The sequence below is a fragment of the Mixophyes fleayi genome, chromosome 1, assembly GCF_038048845.1.
Source record: "Mixophyes fleayi isolate aMixFle1 chromosome 1, aMixFle1.hap1, whole genome shotgun sequence".
In the NCBI taxonomy this organism is placed as follows: Eukaryota; Metazoa; Chordata; class Amphibia; order Anura; family Limnodynastidae; genus Mixophyes; species Mixophyes fleayi.
The window spans coordinates 16,189,609-16,213,975 of NC_134402.1; the positions used below are offsets into that span (position 1 = coordinate 16,189,609).

At 43.2% G+C, this 24,367-nt stretch overlaps 1 protein-coding gene across 1 annotated transcript in view; it reads left to right on the top strand.

The window, feature by feature from the left end:
* Positions 1-24,367, top strand: part of ATRN (attractin) — a 119,044-nt gene that overhangs the window by 14,408 nt on the left and 80,269 nt on the right. The window contains exons 2-9 of the mRNA XM_075189814.1: positions 2,795-2,878; positions 5,526-5,639; positions 16,120-16,248; positions 17,985-18,187; positions 19,603-19,771; positions 22,959-23,049; positions 23,232-23,475; positions 24,014-24,197. Of these exons, the coding sequence (XP_075045915.1) occupies positions 2,795-2,878; positions 5,526-5,639; positions 16,120-16,248; positions 17,985-18,187; positions 19,603-19,771; positions 22,959-23,049; positions 23,232-23,475; positions 24,014-24,197 (1,218 nt within the window). The remainder of the gene's footprint in view (positions 1-2,794; positions 2,879-5,525; positions 5,640-16,119; positions 16,249-17,984; positions 18,188-19,602; positions 19,772-22,958; positions 23,050-23,231; positions 23,476-24,013; positions 24,198-24,367) is intronic.

The window sequence follows — 24,367 nt, forward strand, 5'->3', positions numbered from 1 at the left end:
TTATTCACAGCAGATGTTCCCTGGCCTTTGCTCTTGTCTGTGGCTGGCCTGTGGTACTACAAGTCCCAGCAGGCGGTAGCAGTCAGGGTGGCAATATAAACGGTGACTTATTAATTAGTCTGCTCTTAACCATCATCCTGTTTGAGTAGATGGATGCAGAACCACTTCTGTATGCAGGGCACGCGCAGTCCTTTATATGAGTAAATGGCTCAGGGGCTCAAGTGTCTCCGGCCAATTAGAATGTTAAATGTCTCTGTGAGTAACTATTACGTTTCCTGTTGATTGATGGCGACCGTGTACTAAAGTTACCTCACTCATGTAAACAATGACTGTCTGTTATCTGCAACCTTACCTGCCAGCTCGCGTCCGTGATACGTAGGAAAAGTTCACTGTCGACAGTTGTGTTATTTTTATTTGGATTTGTGGAGTTAATCCTTTAACCTGTTCCTGTATCCAGTTACTTTCCTCCTTTGAGTTCCTTAACATGTCTGCAAAACACATTTGAGATGACTCTGGTCTGTTGCAGTCGTTCTAAAATTTGAACTGAAAGGACTTCTACCCCGATTAGTCCAAGGGCGAGGTACACTTGTGCCCAATTACTTTTTGACTCACTAGTCGGAATTCAACCTTTTTCCAGGTGCTGCTGCCTGCAGAATAGTCCAGGCAGTAGCACTTGGGGTTTTATTAATCATTATAAGGCCCAACCATGGCCTTATCTGTGTGGAGTTTGTATGTTCTCCCCGTGTTTGCGTGGGTTTCCTCCGGGTGCTCCGGTTTCCTCCCACATTCTAAAATCATACTGGTAGGTTAATTGGCTGGTATGAAAATTGACCCTAGTCTCTCTCTGTCTGTCTGTGTATGTTAGGGAATTTATACTGTAAGCCCCAATGGGGCAGGGACTGATGTGAGTGAGTTCTCTGTACAGCGCTGCGGAATTAGTGGCTCTATATAAATAAATGGTGATGATTATAGCGGCAGTACCCCTGTGGTTTAATTGGCTGGTAGCGGTAGAGTCTGTAGTGGGATGTTTTTGTTACGGCTGTAGTTCTTGTTTATATGCGTTAGGTGGACGTGATGGTGGAACGGGTCTTTACCGGCAATGAATGTTCTATTTTTCTATAGCTGTAAAACCTCATGATCTATACCAGCCTTTGGAGAGCTAAGTGAGACAGCGTCAATGTGCGCTATGTTTAATGGTGAATTTTAGTAGGATCTGGTGGTAATCCACGGGTGAAGCCGGGCAGATCAGAAGCAGGGTTCATAGTTCCGCGTTGGTGTGGGCGGCGGTGCTGTAGATTGTGGCTCGTTGGTAGAATCATTTCCTCCCACAGACTGGTTCCCTACACTAGGTGTCGGTGTCTGATACTTGGCACTAAAACACTTATTTAAATAAATTCAATTTGTGCAGATCCTGATAAGTAAAACAAATAATCTCATGTCTGATGATCCTGTAACCGATACCCCCTTCCTGGGTGTTCTGTGTAGATTGGCTCCTGCCAGCATTTGTGTAGAACAATACGGCTATTTATGTGCGTGTTTTGCCGGTTATATGGCAGATCAATATGTGGAACGTACGCTTGTCACCAGCTGCTTACATGTCAGGCCTTGCTCCAGTGACCATAAATCACTGCTGACCTGTGGTTTGTTGTCATTACATAACTGTTATTATCAGTCCGGCACAGAGAGGGTTAAGTTGCTTTCTAGATTAGATGTAACATGTCCAATTTCCTATGAGCCCGATCTTGTGATCAAAGCAGTAAATACAGATCTTGTACAGTCCTTACATAAATCTCATGATAGGCAGAGATATTCCACTTCCCATGGGACTGCTGTAGTGTTTCCGTTCACATTGCTGCGTTGTTGGGAGACCCAGGAAAAGATTATCCTGATAGAACCTGCACAGATACAGATCTTATCAACGTACACAATCAGTTATCATATGATTGCGTGCATGACAATGGGCGTGCAGTCAGGAGGCCAGAGTAAAATGCTTATACAGTCCTTCCAATATCGGTTCATTGCCCCGCTTTCTCTCCCTAGACCCCCGCCCCACCCCGCTTTCTCTCCCTAGACCCCCGCCCCACCCCGCTTTCTCTCCCTAGACCCCCGCCCCACCCCGCTTTCTCTCCCTAGACCCCCGCCCCACCCCGCTTTCTCTCCCTAGACCCCCGACCCCCACCCCGCTTTCTCTCTCTAGACCCCCGCCCCACCCCGCTTTCTCTCTCTAGACCCCCGCCCCACCCCGCTTTCTCTCCCTAGACCCCCACCCCACCCCGCTCTCTCTCCCTAGACCCCCACCCCACCCCGCGCTCTCTCCCTAGACCCCTACCCCACCCCGCTCTCTCTCCCTAGACCCCCACCCCACCCCGCTCTCTCTCCCTAGACCCCCACCCCACCCCGCTCTCTCTCCCTAGACCCCCACCCCGCTCTCTCTCCCTAGACCCCCACCCCACCCCGCTCTCTCTCCCTGGACCCCCACCCCGCGCTCTCTCCCGTTCTCTCTCCCTAGACCCCTTAGTATGTAAGCTCTTACCGGTTTTCCTGCTCCTGTCTTTACTCCATATGTCTCCCTGGAGTTCCTGAAGTATTGGTACTTTGTGTTTACTGTTCTGTACTTTGTCACCCTGTTTTGTACCACTGTTTGTACTGTGTACGGCGCTGCGGAAACCTTGTGGTGCCCACCAAATAAATGATAATAATAATAGACCCCCGCCCTCTCTCTCTCGATCGACCCCCCCCCCCCCCCCCCTCTCTGACCTTCTTCCAGACTGCTAATATTTATATTTATTTACAGGTTATCGGGATCAAGTGGATTTATAACAGACGGTCCTGGGAATTATAAATATAAAACAAAATGCACATGGCTGATTGATGGAAGGTAATCATTGTATGAAACGTCTATTTACACAGGCTAGAAGTGTGTAGGAGTGAATTAGTAGCAGCAGGATAAAAGTCCTTGTATAGACATTTAAATGAGCATTGAAGCTTCACCTTCCCTCCAGCAGTTACCTTTCATCATCTGCCCCCAGAATTGTATCGTGTTATCATTACAGAGCTTAGAAAAAAAAAATGTAAAATCCTTCATTAAGAACAATTCTGGCTGCAGCTGCTGTTTTATCATTTACATATACACCAAAGATCAAAGCTAATCTTCCATTGGAGCTATACGTGTCTTACACATTGCACAGGTCATAGCAAGATAGACGCACATTGTCCCAAATCAGCAGTCAAACTAGAACTAGTTATTAATTTCTTGTTTTCTTTGCAGTCCTCGATAATGTTATAACTGTGTAACCTTTGTAATAATTTAACACCCACATATATATATATATATATATATATATATATATATATATATATATATATATATATATATATATATATATATGAAAAAGGCATAAGGCCGTTAAGGCATTACCCGTGTACCATTACTTATCCACGCTTATGTCTGTTCTGCCTGATCTTTAATCTGTTTAAAGGTCAGAGAGGACGAAAGGTATTTTCTATGGAATCCACTAATACACTTAGTTTCCTGTGGTTTGCACGATGTTCCTGGTATCGGCACGGTTTTATGCAGTAAGGACCGTGGTAATGTTCCGTGTCCATATTACAGAACAGATTTGCACATCGCAGATGGGTCTGAATTTAATTACAGAGCAGTGCAGTTATTTACCAGAGGAAGGCTATAGACCTGGGTTCACAGAAACCAGACCAACATAATGTACAGAGATCACTATACTGCAGAGAATCCCTTATAGTGTACAGTCCTCTGATCAGTCCTTTACATGAAAGGAAACCATAGTAAAGTTTCCAAGTGGGCATTAGTCAGTATTGTCTGTTAGTATCGCCCATAACAAGGTTGTATTTCCATTACTGTCCCCGGCACGTCATAGGCAGTGTCTTGTCACGCTCCATTTAATACACACAGCTTGTATTACACACTAATGACACTCCAGCTAATCACTCTCATTTCCTTCTCACCTTTAGACTTTGATCAGACCTTTTTATTTGTTATTTAACTTGTGAATCCCGCGCTTGCCAAATAATGCCATCAGACATGTTGGCGGATTGCTGCCGGAGAATACACCAGACGGAGGGAGCTTTTAACTTGTGAAATGTGTGTGCATATAAAATATATGTACACACACGATTATATATCACTGCACGCACAACGTTGTTTGCAAAAGTGTGGTCAGAATGCATCTTTCACCGAGTCTCTAACCTCTGCAGTATACAAACTGACACATGTTCTGCACAGTTGGTATTTGCTGAACTTTACAGATTTGTTTTAAAGACCTCATAATTTGGTTTATTTGTTGGGCTTTAAATATGAGTTTGTTGATCTAATCAGTGTGGAGATCTGATGGAGCAGCGCAAGCAGGAAGACCTAACAATATCTCCCAGCGTCTGTAAGAGTGGGGGAAATCCCTGAAGAGTGAATTAAGAGACTCAGCCGCTGCAAGACACGCTTGGAATCTGGTGTCTGACAAACAAGGTGTCACCAAGTACCGACAGACAGGTTTCAGAAACCTTGGGCACTTGTCACATTAACAGTTTGATTTTTTTTTTTCTTTTCAATCTAAATTTCAGCAAATAGTAATTGTACAGAAATGTCCTGATCCAGTCTGTACCCTGCAGAAGTTGTTCCAAAAAGTTATTTACGTCGGATTAGATGATGCTGCACTTTTCTAGGATATTTGTCAAGACAAAAAGGAAGAAGCATCTAATCTGAGTTTTCATTTTTAGTTAATTATTTTAAATATCTGTGCAAACTGTAAGCGTACCATCCCTTCTGCACCCATTCATTTTCCAAGTTTGAGCACCCAGGCAGTTACATAAAATTGTTTTAGTCCAGTGTCCTCAATACTCAACTATAGGGAGACATTGACACACTACCATCTTTCAGCCTGCAATAGTGTTTTCTCCTATTCACTTACCCTGATTTACTGAGGGAGTATCCTGACTTACAGCTTTAAAGAAAAAAAAAAAAGGTGTTTGGATTAGAACGTGTATATGTCTATGTGTGTGTCTATATTAGGGAATTTAGACTGTAAGCTCCAACGGGGCAGGGACTGATGTGAATGAGTTCTCTGTACAGCGCTGCGGAATTAGTGGCGCTATATAAATAAATGATGATGATGATGATGATAACGATAATTAAACAGCTGACGTAAAAGATATCAGAACAGGGGACAGAGGCTCTTCCTGGCTTTGCACAAAGATCTAATGGCAACGCATGACTATCCATAACATGACAGCGTTTAGTAAGATGTTCTATACATCTGCTGCTATGTAATCAGTTTGTCCTCAAATGTTGTCTCTATTAATCTGCACATAAATTCGGGTCATAAATGTCAGATATAGTAAATGAGTAACCACTGATATCTTGCTACCTTCAATATGCTTTGAGAGATTAGGTGTTCTGATCGATGTAATAGGATTGTTCCGTAACAATAGATAACCTAGCTGGCTTTATCTGGGTTATAACTAGGTCACTGTTAATAATAGCTTGTCTCTGTCTCTAGACCTAACACAGGGCTCCGTCTCCGCTTCAACCATTTTGCCACCGAGTGCAGCTGGGATCACCTATACGTGTACGATGGAGACTCCATCTACGCCCCTCTGGTCGCTGCTTTCAGGTAACTACGTCTGTGCCTTTATTGTGTGCGTTGTATGAGCTCTGCTATTTCTCGGCCTGGATTGTCTATGTATCTTGTGCTCTATACTGTCGTATGGTTGCTGTAACAATCCTCATTTATATTGCAATGTATTCTTTCCAGCATAACCCGTTTCTGACCCCTGAGAGAGTCCGTTCTGTGATCTCTTACACTCTCTGCAAACGGTGCATGAGATCACACCCAGCTGCTGCTTTTATGAACGTGTGCTAGGCTTTATATAATTCTCATGATAAGCAGAGATATTCCGCTTCCCATGGGATATCTAACCGGCTCAGGAGAACCATTGAGCAATGTTAAGGATCTAAGGCAGGGTTTCATGTGGCAAACTTGAATCAGACAGATTCCGCATTAAGCCGTAGTGTAGGCAGATCGACGGCCCAGATGTCAAGAAGAACGTAGAGGGCACAGCCTCCAAGGACAGAATTAACAAGACATCACATGCCATTATGTGCCATAAAGGATTATGTAACCGAGCAGACACCCAATGATTTGATGGACGTTTAGGAACTACTTGACTCAAAATTGCAGCACGTGCTAAAACGACCAGCCATCCCAATCAATATCAGACTGTGATTGGTCATATATCAGTCTGTTGGAAACCTGGTCAGCCAATCACTGCGAACTACCAATGTGTGAGTCATTGGTTGTCTCTCTAGAATTGCCCCATAGGTTCATTGTGATTGCTAAGCAGCCAGATGTTCTGGATGTGTCCAGCTTGGTCGTGCACCTAAGGACTTACCCTGGATCATGGAGGCTGTAAACGGCTGGCTCTTATTTCTCTCATTACACTGATTTATTTATTTTACTTTAATGAGTGAATTGTGGCCCTGCACAGTGTGGTATTGCTGCAGATTAATATAATTTGTCCAATGAATCACCAAATCAATAACTGCTATATCAAGTGTGATGCCTGTCCCAGGTCTAATAACGTGATCCAGATCCACGGTGAGCGAATGTTCTGCTCCTGGTTTTCCATCGTTTCTAATTACAGTACAATTCCTAGAGGTATATTAAGTGTTCAGCTCGGGTTATTGTAAGTGGAAAATAAGTGGGAAAAGCAGGAGTCCCCTCACCATGGAAATGTGTTTTGTTAGTAGATGGGTTATAATATAAACCGTTATTCTGTCTGCCTTCACCACGGATGCTGCTTTGTTGCCTCTTTCTATTAGAAGAGACACAGATGTAATCGTCTCTAGTCCCCACTAGGGGAGCTGCAGGGTCACGGCTCTCTGCTCCATTGGCTTCTCTCCAATGACTGCGGCTGGCTGTCAGCTCTGGAGAAGTTACCTTTGGGGGGGGGGGGGGGGGGGGGGGTGCAGATGGGTTGAGGGAGCCGTGACTGGGCCCCTCTCAATTCTAGTATTGGTCAGGGTGCTACCTATTTAATGTCCGGTCTGTGGATGAACAGACATCTGTAGTGCAGCGTAGATGGTTCTGTTGGGTTTTAGAATGTACACGTATAATGTAGTGGAGGAGAGGTGTCCTAATACCTACGTTTATAGTCTGAGAAGCGATCACTGCGCCCCGGTTACTGTGACTTATTCTGTGCAGCAGATTAGACCCGTAATATTAATTATACAAAGCCTTTCTACAAGTGTCTCTCAAGACTGAGAGCCTCATTATAAAAGGGAGAGAGAGGTTTCTCTGCATAATCTCTCCTGCCGCATGGCCTGACCAATGAAATATGTATTTGTTCTTTTATTCCTTATGCAGAATCAGAGGGATTGGGATTTACATACATTTTATAATCCTAGAACCTGTCTGTAGGTCATTACAGTGTGCGACTATTACTGCAACTCAGTATTTTCTATGTCTAGTTAATGATTGACTGCGTTGTAATGAATATTGTTCAGAGCACAAGGTAAACACCTCCGCTGCATTGGAGTAATGTTGGTCCTTTTATAGGTTGAACCTAAATGACTATGGTTTACCTATTATAGATGTATGTTTGGGCAGCTCAGTGGCTCAGTGGTTAGCACTTCTGCTTTACAGCGGTAGGGTCATGATTTCAATTCCCGACCATGGTCTTATCTGTGAGGAGTTTGTATGTTCTCCCTGTGTTTGCGTGGGTTTCCTCCCACATTCCAAAAACATACTGGTAGGTTAATTGGCTGCTATTAAATTGCCCTTAGTCTCTCTCTGTCTTTGTGTATGTTAGGGAATTTAGACTGTAAGCTCTGATGGGGCAGGGACTGATGTGAGTGAGTTCTCTGTACAGCGCTGCGGAATTAGTGGCGCTATATACCAGCCGTGTAACCGTATTAGGGTGAATAGGCAAATTACTTACATTATTTTTTTTTAATTTTTTTTAAAAAAAAGGGTGGGGGTGTTCTGTGCAGCTCGTTCTGTAGGATGAAGATTTACTGATAACGTCCAGCATACGGTCAATCAGAAATAATTGAGCACTTGTACATTATTGAGCAATTAGTGAAGCGGAAAGACAGTTTAATTTCTAAATGCCAGACTCAGATTACTGCAGTCCCGTGTCTTGCTGCATGATGCAGTCATTAGTGAGGTCTGGATACAGACAGGTTGTGTTCCTGCGCTATATTGCAGGCTGGCTTCATTGATATTTTCCTTTTTTATTCTCATTTGTGCTCGAATTCCAGCAGATGACAGCCATGTGGTGCCGAAGCAGAGGAAAATCTTATTTTAATAATGGTAATAAATGAAACTGACAACATTACAGGTTCTCTCTACAGTCTGTTTTACATAGTACCTTGTGCATTCTGTATGTAATATAAAGAACAGAGGCTTCCTGCATCCCTGCGCCCCAGGGAGAGTATTAATATCTCCGCTAGCTATATGCAATATATATTCCACATCAGAGGGTGCTGGCTGTGGACCACACCGGATAAAACATATATGTAGCGATACTGCGTGTGCGCAGCGTGGACGGTAAGCGGTGCAGCTTCACGGACTCTCCACCTCTCTCCAAAACCGCTGGATAATGGTGACACTACCACCCAATATATTACAGGGAGTCACAATCTGAAATGACTCCAACATTTTAACAATTTCCGTAACATTTTAACTTTTAGGGGCATATTCAGTTAGATTTTCGCTCTGCGATTACACGCGGCTGCCCGCGTAAAGTGACAGTACGGTACCGCAGCATTGCGGATTTCCCTTCGCTATCCTATGGAGTGCACACGGAAATGTGCGATGTAGCGATATCGGGATTCGTGCAGCTAAGCATAATTGCGGACCGTAAAGCTGATTGAATACGGCCCTTAGAGTTTGGACAAATTACATTTTCAATAAATGCAAAAAAAAGAAAAAGAAATATATAAAATGAATGAAACCTTTTTCTAACATTTTAGTACTAATTTTATAATGTTTCTTATTTTAATTGGTGAATCTAGTTTGCTTTCAGCCTACTACACTTTTATAGAATTCCTGTAGTTTTGGGCAACTTAATTATAGGTATCCTCTAAAACTGACATTGCAGCCTGTGTGGGAGCTTTAAACATGAAAGTCTGATTTAGATCATGGAACAATCATACCTCGTAGTGCAAACACCACCACCCCCCACCCCCCAAACAAATGTCCAGAAACGAAATTGTTGTGTTTATTCGAATTAAGCACTCACAATTACCTAATTTAGCATCTTATTATTTTCCTAAATCAACAAGGAATCTTTTGCCCTGAAGTATCCAACCGGTAGACAATGGAACGGATAGAATGAGTACTTCCTGCGAATGAATGAACTTCATTGACCACGAGTAGTCAGTGTGTGGTTGGTTCTCCCATCCCATCCGATGCTTTTCTCTGATTGGCCGTTCACCTGTTGATTCCTTTAATTCATTCTCACTGCAGCGTCACTAAGAGGAAATATATCACTGTTTATAAATTGCCCCCAATCCACCGCTCCATCCATAGGGGGCGCAAGTACAAGTTATGTGAAACTCAAAATTCCGCTTCTGTTTTACTGTCTTTTCACGTTTGTATTAAGTAAGATACTTCCTTTTGTTGTGTGTAAACTTACCTATGGTGCATAGAGGGATGTTGTGCAAATGTACTGTAACTGTCATGTAGGTGTAGGATTAACACTTTGTAAGCAATGTATTTTTAGATATCTGAGCCAAAATACCCATGCCTACCTCAGGGCGTGGCTAATGAATGCGCCCACATCCTTCGTGTACTCCGCCCGCACCTGAACGCCTCTGATCCGCACCTCAAGGGGCTACAAGTGTCTAATAATGTGGGGCTCAAAATATTGGCGCAGGTTGTGCTTGTGAACAATGCGACATAATTCTGATGTGTATAAAACGCACTTGACTCTAAATCACTCCCATGTACCACACCGACCAACAGAAATAAACAAACTGCTCCTATTTGTTGTATGGAAATGGGCATTAAATGTTTGCTAATTGTATAGTAACAAACCGTTTTCTTATCGTTTTCCTGACTGCATTATAAAATTACCAGGGACATAACTGCTGACATAATATGCTATTTATACGAGTTTTAATACGGAAAATCTATATTAATACCTTTTACTTCTGCTCATTGCTTTGGTAACTAGATACTGATTAGTGCCTTTGTAATGATAGCCTATTAGAGTGAATGTGGATTCTGGAATATCTGAATATCTAAGTTATAGGGCATTATTAGAGCTTACTCTTCAGCTCCATCTGATCAGATTAGTTTTAATGATGTGACTCCTCAGCCAGTGGGTATTAAACAAAAAATGCTGTCTGTGACTTTTGTTTAAACTCTTTGGGATTCCAGATCAGTCAACAACTTTACTCTTTTCTCCTGCATTCCATATATGACTTTTTTTTTTTTTTTTTTGTGGGACACAAATATTGGATAGTAACCATTTCTGAAAGTATTCAAGCCATGGGAAAAAATCTTTTGTTGTTTTAAATATATGTATATGTATAATTTATTTTTATAGCACTTGGATGTTTTCCAGTGCTTTCCACAGACTATGACGTCGTTCACATCAGTTTCTGCCCGAGTGGAGCTTACAATCCATATTCGTGGACACATGTGAACCCATTAACCTACCAGTCTGTTGTTGGACTGTGGGAGGAAGCCCACGTAGACAAGGGGTAGAACGTGCACATTCTACACTAGTAGGGACCAGCGCTATGAGGCAGCATTGTGGACATAAATATTCCATTCATGTCCTAATGACGTGCTATGAGATTACCATAACTCGTTTAAACAATTTAGTGTTAAGTGTAGTTTTTTCAGTCGTTACTTTTAGTTCACTTTTTAACAGTTAAAAACAGTTTAAATTTGTTCAAGCTGTCATTAACAGTTTTGTACATAGCGGGTTATCATATAAGTAACACAATAGTGTGGGTTATGACATTGCATAAAGTAAATGCTCCATCCGGCACATATTCTGCAAATTCCTTACCGCCATCCACCAGGAGGAGTTACGGAGGTCAGAGTTACAGATTCCATTCATGGGCTGAACACCTGAAGAAGACGCTCTGTGTTCTCTTACCATTGGATGTACATTTCCTGTAAGTCACAAGTGTGGTGTTTGTATTGTACTGAAGTTAAGCTGTCCATTCATTTGTATACACCTACACTATTTACCTTCAGATCTGTGCTCTTCATCTCTCATCTGCAGAAAAGATCCTGACTCTGCACACTCTTCAGATATCTGACTGTACCGCTGGTCGTAAGTGCATACACACTTCCACATTTGCCGACATCATTCCATTGTTGATTGTGATTTATAGGAGGTTTAGAAAACCAAATCAACAGTTGCAATGTGTTTTGGTATGATGGAACCTGATCGTGGGAGCGTACACACTCTTGCAGTATCTGACCAAACGGTGGTGAATCTTTCTACAATCAGCATAGAAGTGTATCGAGTGTAATACAGCCGCAATGCTGTCACCACCAACATTTCTTCCTTTTCATCTTGGAATGACAGTGTTACGAACGACCAGCCTGTCCCAGATCATCATCACATATTTATATACAGCAATCGGAACAGCTGGCCGTGACTGGTGTCACCTTAGTCATTTAGCAATGAATACACCTTGTCTGGCACCACAAAGGATTTATTATGGTGTCTTTACGTTCACTGATATGGATAATCAATTCACACAAATGGAAGTTGAATTAAAGCTGGTTATAAAATAAAGTTCGGATGCTTAAGAGTTAAGAAGCTATGTGCATAAAAATATATTGACAAATTAAGCTGTTTTACTTCTATAGACATATTGCTTAAGGTATGTGGAGAAACATGTCTAAAAGATATTTCTAAAGGAAATGTGCCCTCCATATTACGGGAATAGGCAAGTTGTGGGACCGTAAATTAGCGCCTGATAAGATGTGGCAAGATTAATTTTGATTAATGCCTATATCTGGGGGGCGAGGGGGAGATATTTGATAGTTCCTGATATGTGGAGTGATATTATTGCTTTAAAGTCTTATATGATGCTCTATCTACGTATTAGTTTGTGGTTTTAAGGCATAAAATGCTTGCATAAGTAATATGAAATTACCATTATTCTTTTTCAATTGAATGGTATGTATTGCGCATACATAAATAAAGAACATATTCTGAAGAGAGTTCGTTTTTGGATTAATTCTACAAAAGTCCATATCATTTACCAAAACTACTTATTAAAGTTTCACACTTAAATCACATACACATGTAGCATGAGCCTCCTTGAGCTTCGTAAATTCACAAAGAATCACGGAGAAATACGCTAGATTAAATATGTTTAATCTGAAAAATATTTCCAAGGTTTATTTACAATAATTAATAGCAAGACATACAAAATGTTGCACAAATGAGTTTCAGAAAATAAAATAGGAAATAAAATCAGAGTACTACTTACGAGGTAGACTTGCTGTGTGTGAAGGGAACACATTGAAAGGATGGGACAATTCAGTCTTGATAGACCCCTCAAGAAATGCACAATCAGATGTCTAAGGCAGTAGATTTTAAACCATTTCTTGTTGGCTCTTCACCCTCCACCTTAGGAATTTAGCCGTTAAAGACAGATTGATCTCCCAATTGTCACAGGGCTTTCGAAGTGAGTTGAGATCGGAATGTCCACAGGACCTTGAAGTCTCACCTCTGCTCTTTCGTTCGGCCTGGCTAAGTCCTAACTCCTCTGCATACACAAACTACTCAGAGATTTATCTGTCTCTGGGCCTGGCTACTTTCACAAGACCATTGACACTTGCCTAGGTCAGACTTGGGTCAGTTAACAAAATACACTTTGAAAGGTTACATATTCACAGTGTTATACATAAATTCAACAGAAAATAACAATCGGTCATTAGATATACTACATTTCGCCACAAACAGTAAGATGAGTTGATAGACCACACAATTCTGTTTAAGAGTATCTATAATTTCTTCCTTCTGTACTTGTAGTGGAGATGGAACAGCTGATTTTATGGGGAATGTTTGACAGAAGTGTGTTGTCTGATTTGGAGGCAGCAATAGCATCTGTGCCCCGGAGTCTTGTCTAGTACTGGCTTCCCTACACTTCTGGCCTCCGTTATTACTGTGTGGAGAGCCTCTTGTGGTTGTTTGCAAACGTTCCAATGATGTCAGCACTGCACCCACCTTGTTTTATTACATCATGTGTGTGGGTCACTAAATTATACTTTGCATTTTTTCTTCATGTTTCTTTTACTGGCTGCAGCTACAACATATGAGTATTTTTATGTTTGATGTCATTAAGGAGCAGGCTCAGCTCCTGGGATGCAGGGTCCTATTGCTGTAAAATGTGTCCATTATGATCTCTCAGGCTGCTTTCATATTACTTACGGTGTCCGGAAGCAAATACTTTAGCACTCTGTCTTCTCTGCAGCATGTGTACATCCATCTGTAAGTTCTGCAAGTCACTGATTGCATTATCTCTCCTTATTCTGACTGAAGGCTCGTACATACGTGCTGAGAAAATTAAATAAAATGCATGAAGACGTTCACTTTTTATACATTGGTTTTAATGCAAGAGATATAGTGGGCTTCATTTTAAAATAGAGTTGAAACTTTAGGGTACACCGGTTGGATCAACACCAGATACTTTTATTTGTCCTGTTTTTATGGCCTTTTATGGACGTCTGAAATATGCATAAACACCAGTAGGTGTGACCGAGCCATAAAAGTGACATAGTTCAGTACTGCGTCATGGGCCAACATTATGTTGGTCTGGCTAATGTAAAAGCTTCTCGCCCATATGCATTTCACTTACTGACCGTGGCGGCCCAGAAGATCTTGCATCTTTCTCATGCAAGATCACGGTCACTTTTTTTTATACCCTGATCGTCCGTCGTCGGCATGTCTACAAATGGGAGATATTGTGAGTGTTTTGTATACAGCTGGTTACACGATTTGAATCTGTGAGAAAGTTGGTTGGGTGACTGTGGCTGGATCACTTATAAATAACTTAGTGTATAAATATATTTACATTATTAGCGCCAATTTATTTAATTGCAAATGTACTGATTTTTGATAGTGCATATTAAAAATGTACTGATTTCTGAGACAGTATGTCATGTTTGGGTTTTGTAACTATTCTATAGGAAATCCTAAGTAAGCATATGTGTGGAGGGGATGTGTTTTGAAACTGTCTGGAGACAGGTAATCTCATGTTAATTAGACCTTATCGTCACTGAGTGACCAACACATCTGCTGAGCCTGAAAGCACAAGGGGGTAGTTATACTGGCTAGTAGACCTCCTATGTGTGTATACAAGTGATCACAGATTGATGTGAAGTTAAATTGCGTTAAAATTCAACATTAGAGAAAATGTTATATCCTGATGGTAAACATTCAAAATAAAACCTCAGACGTAGTGGTGCCGCTAGCAGCAATGTAAAAAGGTGTTAAGCCCCTCCACGCTGCATTATGTGCAGGCTGCATGAAGCACCAGGATTGGTTAGAGGGACAGGAGGCTGGATTACCTCCTGCCAGGGTATCTGTGTAAATCTGTATAGAATACAGACTGTTTGACCATGTATGGTAGTATTATTCCATTTGTACTTCTGGAGGTCACTAGTACCTTAAACTAGTATATGTAACTGTCCTTATTAGGACACTGGAGCTAATAAACATCACTGCTTCAAGAGCCTTCTTTGACGCCTACTTACCTGAGGCAATTCCTGTGACCACAGGTTAGACCAAATCTAATTTGTTATCCGGCTGTTCTGAGGTTGGGACACAGCACTCCAGTAACAATGCTCTGCTTGCTACGGACAGCTCTGGCCAATGTGATAGGCCACGGGGAACCATCCACAGCAACCCTGATCTGAAGGCAAGAGGTCAGGTGTACCAGCCCAGGTGCCCAGTGCTGGTGAAGGAGTCTAGTGGTGCCAGCAGAGCCCCTCACTACTGCAGTTAGAGGGCACAATTTGGGATAAAGAAAGGGGACGGTGGCAAGGCAAGGCTAGCCCAGCCGGTCCCCAGCAACACACGAATGGGGTGGCATAGGTGGTCCATCCTGTCACATTAACCCTTGTGATATATGTGACTTATTTGTGGACTGCAGTGTTCTCCCCAGAAAATTTAGCCAGCTGGGTGAGGGCAGTTGTAATACTATACAATAATATTAAAAAATGTTGGAGGTTATTGCCCAGACCTGCCAGGACTGGTCAGACCGGTGGCCAGTGGTCTAACACACACTGCTGGTTGTAGTGCTCACATAGTGCGCCCGGGAAATAAGCGCTGGGGGTAACACGGGTACTGTGAGGGATTCTGAAAGCGGCGATAAGTCCAATATCCTCACCGTGACTCCTCTCACACACGAGGTGCTCTTTCGTCCTAGGAGCATCGGGAAATGTATATTTCAATTGATAGTTTATTGAAATCCGTTTTTCTATCACTGTGCACTGTCGAATTGCTTCTGTATTCTAGAATTGGCCGCACCACTTACTATAATTATAATTTAATGTGTAGTTTACAATCATAAACCCTAAGATACAGCATTTACACATGAAGTGATGGGCGCAGTGAGAGGCCTCCTATGAAGTAACTGGTCACATTTTCGCTCCTCCCGGGCTCATCTCACTGTGAATGTTAGATGATTTCCCATGAAGGAAATTCAATTCTGAATTACATAGGTTATACAGATGTGATTAAAATAAAGTTTCTTATACTTAGAGAAAGTGAAACGCTTCCATTTCAATATAATGGTATACAGAGGTGCGCAGGGGTCTACACCTAGGTATTTGCAAGGCAATAAGCCCTTTGTGTCTAATCTCTGCAGGAACAATATGGCCGCCAGATGAAAGGACAGCAGCGCGGCCATGATTAAGGGAGACACGCAATCCTTTCAGTCTGACAAAGTGGCAGCACATTTCCCTGGCTGCCTTTACTATACGTAATACAGTTAGAAAGCAATGAAACCGTTTGTGTCTAATATGATCTTTTTATTATTGGCACATTAACCTAACCATTTTGTGAACCAATATACGGCAATGACATAATCATGTTCTTTGTTTCCAGCGGACTCATTGTTCCGGAGAGAGACAGCAACGACTCTGTACCGGAAGTGGCTATTACCTCCGGGTTTGCCCTGTTGCATTTCTTCAGTGATGCGGCCTACAACCTGACCGGGTTCAACATCAGCTACAGGTAACAATGTCTCGCCTGGCTCTCCGTTCTCGGGCTCAAATTTGTCATCACCTATAAACTGTTGTCAATTGCTGTCATGGCAACAGCATTGTCCTGTGTTACATAGAGGTAACGTTTTCTCCATACGTACTGCTTAAAAGCTTGTCAGGCTGAAAATGTAAGAAAACAATTACCATAATATTGGAACATTACAGCGTCTGCAAAACGCTGCTTATATAGGTTCTATTAACCCCTTGTATGTCAGACACTGTAAGATGTCAGACTTATTACAGGGGACATTCATGAAAACAGTTCTACACGTACCTGTGTAGAAGAGATGGTACTGCCCATAGTAACCATATATATCAGATGTTTTACTTTTAGTTTCTAAACTGAACTAGACAAATTATAGAATCTGGTTGATATAGGTAAACCAAAAGCATGTGACAGGGGCAGTAACATGATGTGAGGAGGGGAATGGAGGCAGGAGGAAACCACAGACTGAGAGTTATATAGTGGAAGGAGCAGGGTCCCCCTGCAGCACAGAGTATATCAGGAGATGAGTGATGTGTTAGTGAGGACAGGGCTGCATGTGACAGGGGCAGTGACATGATGTGAGGAGAGGAATGGAGGCAGCAGGAAGCCACAGACTGAGAGTTATATAGTGGAAGGAGCAGGGTCCCCAGCAGTACAGAGTATATCAGGAGATGAGTGATGTGTTAGTGAGGACAGGGCTGCATGTGACAGGGGCAGTGACATGATGTGAGGAGGGGAATGGAGGCAGGAGGAAGCCACAGACTGAGAGTTATATAGTGGAAGGAGCAGGGTCATCCAGCAGCACAGAGTATATCAGGAGATGAGTGATGTGTTGGTGAGGACAGGGCTGCATGTGACAGGGGCAGTGACATGATGTGAGGAGGGGAATGGAGGCAGGAGGAAGCCACAGACTGAGAGTTATATAGTGGAAGGAGCAGGGTCCTCCAGCAGCACAGAGTACATCAGGAGATGAGTGATGTGTTAGTGAGGACAGGGCTGCATGTGACAGGGGCAGTGACATGATGTGAGGAGAGGAATGGAGGCAGCAGGAAACCACAGACTGAGAGTTATATAGTGGAAAGAGCACGGTCCAGCAGCACAGAGTATATCAGGAGATGAGTGATGTGTTAGTGAGGACAGGGCTGCATGTGACAGGGGCAGTGACATGATGTGAGGAGGGGAATGGAGGCAGGAGGAAGCCACAGACTGAGAGTTATATAGTGGAAGGAGCAGGGTCCTCCAGCAGCACAGAGTATATCAGGAGATGAGTGATGTGTTAGTGAGGACAGGGCTGCATGTGACAGGGGCAGTGACATGATGTGAGGAGGGGAATGGAGGCAGGAGGAAGCCACAGACTGAGAGTTATATAGTGGAAGGAGCAGGGTCCTCCAGCAGCACAGAGTATATCAGGAGATGAGTGATGTGTTAGTGAAGACAGGGCTGCATGTGACAGGGGCAGTGACATGATGTGAGGAGGGGAATGGAGGGAGCAGGAAGCCACAGACTGAGAGTTATATAGTGGAAAGAGCAGGGTCCCCCAGCAGCACAGTAATACAGTGCCCCTGTTACACTTACACAGAAAGATTGCCCAATACATATCTATAGGAAACCTGTTTGTTTAGTAAGCTAGGTGTATTTTATTGTATCCTTCCCACACTAGTATTTCCCAATTGCTGATTTATAACCACATCCGTTTAATACCTGCCCCATTTGTGTTGCAGTATTGATACGTGTCCCAACAACTGCTCGGGCAGAGGGGTGTGTGTGCAGGGTAACGAGAGCAGCGTGTACTGTGACTGCGCCGAGCACTGGAAGGGGGAGTCATGTGACATCCCGTACTGCTTGGACAACTGCGGGCACCCCGAGCGCGGAGACTGCAATCTGAATGGCACCAAGGGATGTGTGTGCAACGAGGGCTGGCAGGGTGAGTCCTTGTTCTAATTCACACACAGAGTAATCTGACATGAACTTCTAGGCTAAAATAATCTCTTGTTTGTAGAGTCAGACTAAGTATAATAGCTTGGATTACTGTATGATTACATCGATCAATCTTCTGTGCTTATTGGTGTCTAGACAGAGATTTTCAGGTTCTATTTAATGAGGAAGATCTGATAACTTGTATAGCTGTAAATCAATGGCACTTTGTTGAGTGTTGATAAGAGATGACTGATCGATATGGAAGGTCATTTTATTATCATGGAAAATATTCCTGGATATGATTATGGTTTCACAATAACAATTATCGCATGTCCTAAATCTATAGTCTAAAACTATGCTTGACGATCTGGGGGTAGATTTATCTGAAAAGGAAAAGTGGAGGTGTTGCCCATAGCAACCAATCAGATTCTAGTTATCATGTTCTAGAATGTACTGGTAGAATCTGATTGGAGGTGTTGCCCATAGCAACCAATCAGATTCTAGCTATCGTGTTCTAGAATGTACTGGTAGATGGAATCTGATTGGTTACTATGGGCAACACCTCCACATTTTTTATTTTTAGATGGTTTGATAAATCTATCCCGTGGAGTTGATTGTTTGGATGGCAAGAAGTATACTACCTCCCCCCATATCACAGCCTGAGGGCTGCAAATAACAGGTCATATGTGCTAGTTAGGCCCCATAGGCTGACAATCAACCTCGTCTGTTATATTAAGTTTTCTGGTCATTTCTGGCACATCACAAAGTGAGTTATTAACATTGTAAGACATTTTTATTTAGTGTTTTTCATTTCTCTGCCCCCAGCCTTCTCTCTGTGCTGTGTAACATTCACCCACTGCTTATGTCTGAGGGCAGTGACAGTCCCCCTCTGCTGGTAGGGAGGGGGTATGAGTTATTCAGAGCTTGTTATTACCAACTAATGAATATTGTAGTGTCATAAACCTTGTTACTGTATTGCACCTTCCCGTTGATTCTTTATCCTGCTGCCCATAAGCACAGCCAGTGTATTATTACATTCGTTGCTCTTCATATCACTACACGAACACTTCAGTGTTTTCCATGTAAACTATGGCAGTAATGTACATGAGCTGTCACGTAAACAAGTATTATGTTACATTAGAATCCCTGTCTCCCCTCCTGTTATCTGAAGCTGCCCATCCGTTGGCCTTCAGTAGTGCATGTACGTAGTGCCCACATTCATATAAGCACGCAGCGCTGTGATCCGGCACCCGGCTTCTGGTAACAGGGTTATGGCAGGGGCATAATATATTAAAAATAAAAGTTTGGTAAAAAATAGAAAATTCCTTTAAATTAGTTTAGCATCTCATCCAGAAAGCAGCCTGTTATTACTTTTTGATTTTTCACATCGTTGTTTAATAAAAAATTTTTTGTTTTCCATAGGTCCCGGTTGCTCCGTCCCGGTCCCTGCAAACCAGACGTTTTGGACCCGTGAAGAGTTCTCCGCGTCCCAACGAGCCAGAGCCTCCCACAAGGCCGTGGTGCTGGACGATATCATGTGGATCGTGGGCGGCTACATGTTCAACCATTCCGATTACCAGATGGTTATGGCGTGAGAACCACATTTATTACCATCTAAATGTTCGCACTGACGTCCCTTCGGACTTACCGTAGATGCGGTTACTGAAATGTTTTTGAGTGTTTAAAAGGGAAATGCTAGCGGCAGACACTTTTTGCGTTAATGCTTTCCTCTGGGTAGGCCAGAGTTGCCTTTCATATTATCGCGGTGGCTGGCACAGTAGTGAAGCCCCTGGAGACAGCAAAAGATATTAATGTGTGGCAGAGGGAGGTGTGTTGGGGAATCGAGCACATAGACCAGGCCTGGCAAACGTGTCTCTAGGTGTGGTGAGGTCTCGGCATGCCCTGCCATATATCAGCTGGCTGGCTACTGGCATAGCGTGCTTCGGATTGTAGTTTCACAACTCCTATAAGGCGACAGATTGGCAGGCCTGACGTCTCTCTGACACATTTGAAGGCTTATTGCCTTCCCTGGTTACACAGATTGCCTGAGGACGATATAGCGCGTTCTAGGGGTGATGATCTTGTCTTGTCGTGGCTTAGAAGGTAGGACCCCATAATTCTGCTGCTCGGGGGAGGATCTACATAAGGGAATGTTATGTGCAGCTGTCCTGTACTATGAGGTCACACTGCTGTAGGCAAAGTATCACTGTTGTCTGTCAGATACTGGTGTTTAATATCCATCATCAGAAATGTGTGCAAGTCACCAAGTGTGGTGACTCTGAGGGCACTTTTTGGCATCTCTTATGGTCATGCCCAGTTGTTCAATCCTTCTGGGGCCAAATCTGGAACTGCATCTCTTCCACACTACCTGTGACCCCGTCGTTATGCCCTAAGATCTGTCTGTTTGGCTCTACACTAGAAACTAATCTGAGTAACCCACTATTCAAACATGTGTTTACCTTAGTCTCCCTGGGTGAGGTTATTATAGCTGCGGGGTGGATGTCGTCTGAACCACCTAGTGTACCTCACTGGATCAGTCTTGTTACTGAAGTCTGAAGGCATGAGAGGTTCATGTATAAAAGTAGGAGAGCCATACATAAATACCATAGGATATCGCACCACTGGTACGGATCAAGTTGTTATCCAGCGGAATCAGGATGATATGTTGGGTTTGGGGAAGGACCGGATTGGTAGTTAGCTCTCAGCTCTGTGCAGCTTCGAAAGATCTGACATGAAGTGTAATTTATAAAAGTTATCAAATATTAATATTTTTAAAAAGAATATATATATATACAAGTTAACCCGTGCATGATACTCATGCATTCTAGTCAAATCAAGCTACTTAAGGTGTTAAAAAGGTTCTTGTCATGCATTTGGGCCATAGCCCAGGCCTCAACCACCAACCACTCCCCACTGTCACCCCTGGCAACCACCAACCACTCCCAACTGTCACCCCCGGCAACCACCAACCACTCCCCACTGTCACTTCTCCTTCAAGAAATATATATATTTTTTAAATCTTTATAAACACTTTTAACAATTAACAAATTAAATTAACAAATTAAAAACATCTTAGTATACCAAATTTCAGCCCTTTCTGATTTTTTTTTTTAAACACACTAAGAATTTAGTAGGTCAGTGTATAACTCCGCCCAGCAGGTGGCGCTGCAGCTTGGTTTTATTTTTTCCACACACACACACAGACAGACTAACACACGCCACTAGACATTTATATTATAGATAGATAGATATATATATATATATATTTGCAATATATAGCATAAATATTTCACTGTATAATGTTTATAGCGACATAGGTAGAGATAAGTGTTAATTAGATTAAATGTTTGATATGTTATTTATATGATGTAACCATAAAATCTCAATAAAGTAATACTTTATTAAAAAAACAAATATGTGCTGTTACAAAGCAAAAACAAACAAAAAAATGTGTGCAAGATCCTTTATGAAAATGTAAAAAGGAAGAATCACTATATCTGTACGTAATACCTTAGAGTACTTCATTTTATGTTATGATTGACTAGAGGGTAGATTGTGGAAGGTGCAGTGGCAACCAGCAGTGCAAAGTATATCAGGAGATGAGTGATGTGTCATTGAGGACTGCATGTGACAGGGGCAGTGACATGATGTGAGGAGGGGAACGGAGGCAGCAGGAAGTCACAGACTGAGAGTTATATAGTGGAAGGAGCAGGGTCCCCAGCAGCACAGAGTATATCAGGAGATGAGTGATGTGTTAGTGAGGACAGGGCTGCATGTGACAGGGGCCAGTGACATGATGTGAGGAGGGGAATGGAGGCAGCAGGAAGCCACAGGCTGAGAGTTATATAGTGGAAGGAGCAGGGTCCCCAGCAGCACAGAGTATCTCAGGAGATGAGTGATATGTTAGTGAGGACAGGGCTGCATGTGACAGGGGCAGTGATATGATGTGAGGAGGGGAATGGAGGCAGCAGGAAGCCACAGACTGAGAGTTATATAGAGGAAGGAGCAGGGTCCCCAGCAGCACAGATTATATCAGGAGATGAGGGATGTGTTAGTGAGGACAGGACTACATGTGACAGGGGCAGTGACATGATGTGAGGAGGGGAATGGAGACAGCAGGAAACCACAAACTGAGAGTTATATAGTGGAAGGATCAGTGATCCCCCAGCAGCACAGAGTACATCAGGAGATGAGTGATGTGTTAGTGAGGACAGGGCTGCATGTGACAGGGGCAGTGACATGATGTGAGGAGGGGAATGGAGACAGCAGGAAGCCACAGACTGAGAGTTATATAGTGGAAGGATCAGTGGTCCCCCAGCAGCACAGAGTATATCAGGAGATGAGTGATGTGTTAGTGAGGACAGGGCTGCATGTGACAGGGGCAGTGACATGATGTGAGGAGGGGAATGGAGGCAGCAGGAAGCCACAGACTGAGAGTTATATAGTGGAAGGAGCAGGTTCCCCAGCAGCACAGAGTATATTAGGAGATGAGTGATGTGTTAGTGAGGACAAGGCTGCATGTGACAGGGGCAGTGACATGATGTGAGGAGGGGAATGGAGGCAGCAGGAAGCCACAGACTGAGAGTTATATAGTGGAAGGAGCAGTGGTCCCCCAGCAGCACAGAGTATATCAGGAGATGAGAGATGTGTTAGTGAGGATAGGGCTGCATATGACAGGGGCAGTGACATGATTTGTCTTTATTGTGTTATTCAGCAGTAACATGATGTGATTGTGTGCATTGTGTTATTCAGCAGTAACTGGATTGTGTTGTGTACAGGTATGACCTGGCCTCCCGCGAGTGGCTCTCGCTCAACAGCTCGGTGAACGCGGTGGCGGTGCGATACGGACATTCTCTGGCGCTGTACCAGGTAACACTGGAGCTTGTTCTGTGACTGCCAAATTTCTAATTTATGTAGGAGGCCTCTCTGAGCTTCATATAAATGCGTTTCCCCTGGCTGTCAGGGAAACCAAGCCAGGCAGATATGAATCATACAGCCAGTGTCCGCTACGTGGACAAGTAGAAACTACAACTCTCTTCTCTTCTTCCTAGGACAAGATGTACGTGTACGGGGGCAAGTTAGATTCCAGTGGGAACGTCACCAACCAACTGTGGGTGTTTCATGTCCAGAACGAGTCGTGGGTTCAGATCTTACCAAACGTCAGGGACCAGTATGCTGTGGTCGGTCACTCTGCTCACATCGTCACACTGAATGACAGCAGTACGGTCATGTTGGTGTTTTTTGGCCATTGCCCCCTCTACGGGTATATCAGCTACATTCAGCAGTACAACATAGGTAGGTGGAGAAGTGTTGATGATTCTGATTTTACATTATTTCCATGTGGATAGATCCAGTGTCTTAAACTGCAGGAGAAGATTTCCATATCACGGTTTCCTGCAGACAGACTGCTTCTCCCTGTTTGGAGCTCATCATTGTAGCATAGCCTTGCAGTATGTGAAAGGCCACGTCAGTGAGGAACCTACTAGGTTAGGGTGACACTTCAATCTCCTCCGTCTTTCCAATAACCGTACACTTGAATGGCATTCTCAGGGAGTGAGCGCTCCATCAATGTGAATGTCGATTTCAATAAATCTATTGAAATACTGAATAGCCCATTGCAATTGCGCAACAACGTGAAGCCTTAACACCAGTTCATAGCTGCCGTGTTTAGAATGGGCTGTTGGATGCCGCAGGTTACATTATAAGGCTATTACTTTTCCATCATGTACCCAAAGCTTTGAAACTTTTACCCATGCATCCAATGGGTCACACGTATGGTCATAAGAATATAATTTTGCAAAAATAAAGTCCTCCGCTTTTCCTTGCTCTCCAGACACAAACAGTTGGGATATTGTTACGACCGAGGGGGCTCTGGTGCAGGGAGGTTACGGCCACAGCAGCGTGTACGATGAAAGCACCAGGTCTATTTACATCCACGGCGGCTACAAAGCCTTCACAGCCAACAAGTATCGACTAGCCGACGACTTGTACAAGTACGAAGTGGACACACGCATGTGGTAAGTGCAGGGTCTGTACGGTTATTAGGGACCACAGCCCGTGGGCTAGTCATTCACCCAGCCTTAATAACATGCTGCCAAGCTAAAGTAACAACTGGTAGCACAAAGTATACAATTCTAAAGGCAGCTGAAAGGTAACGGTACAATCACCAAGAGACAATACACCTATA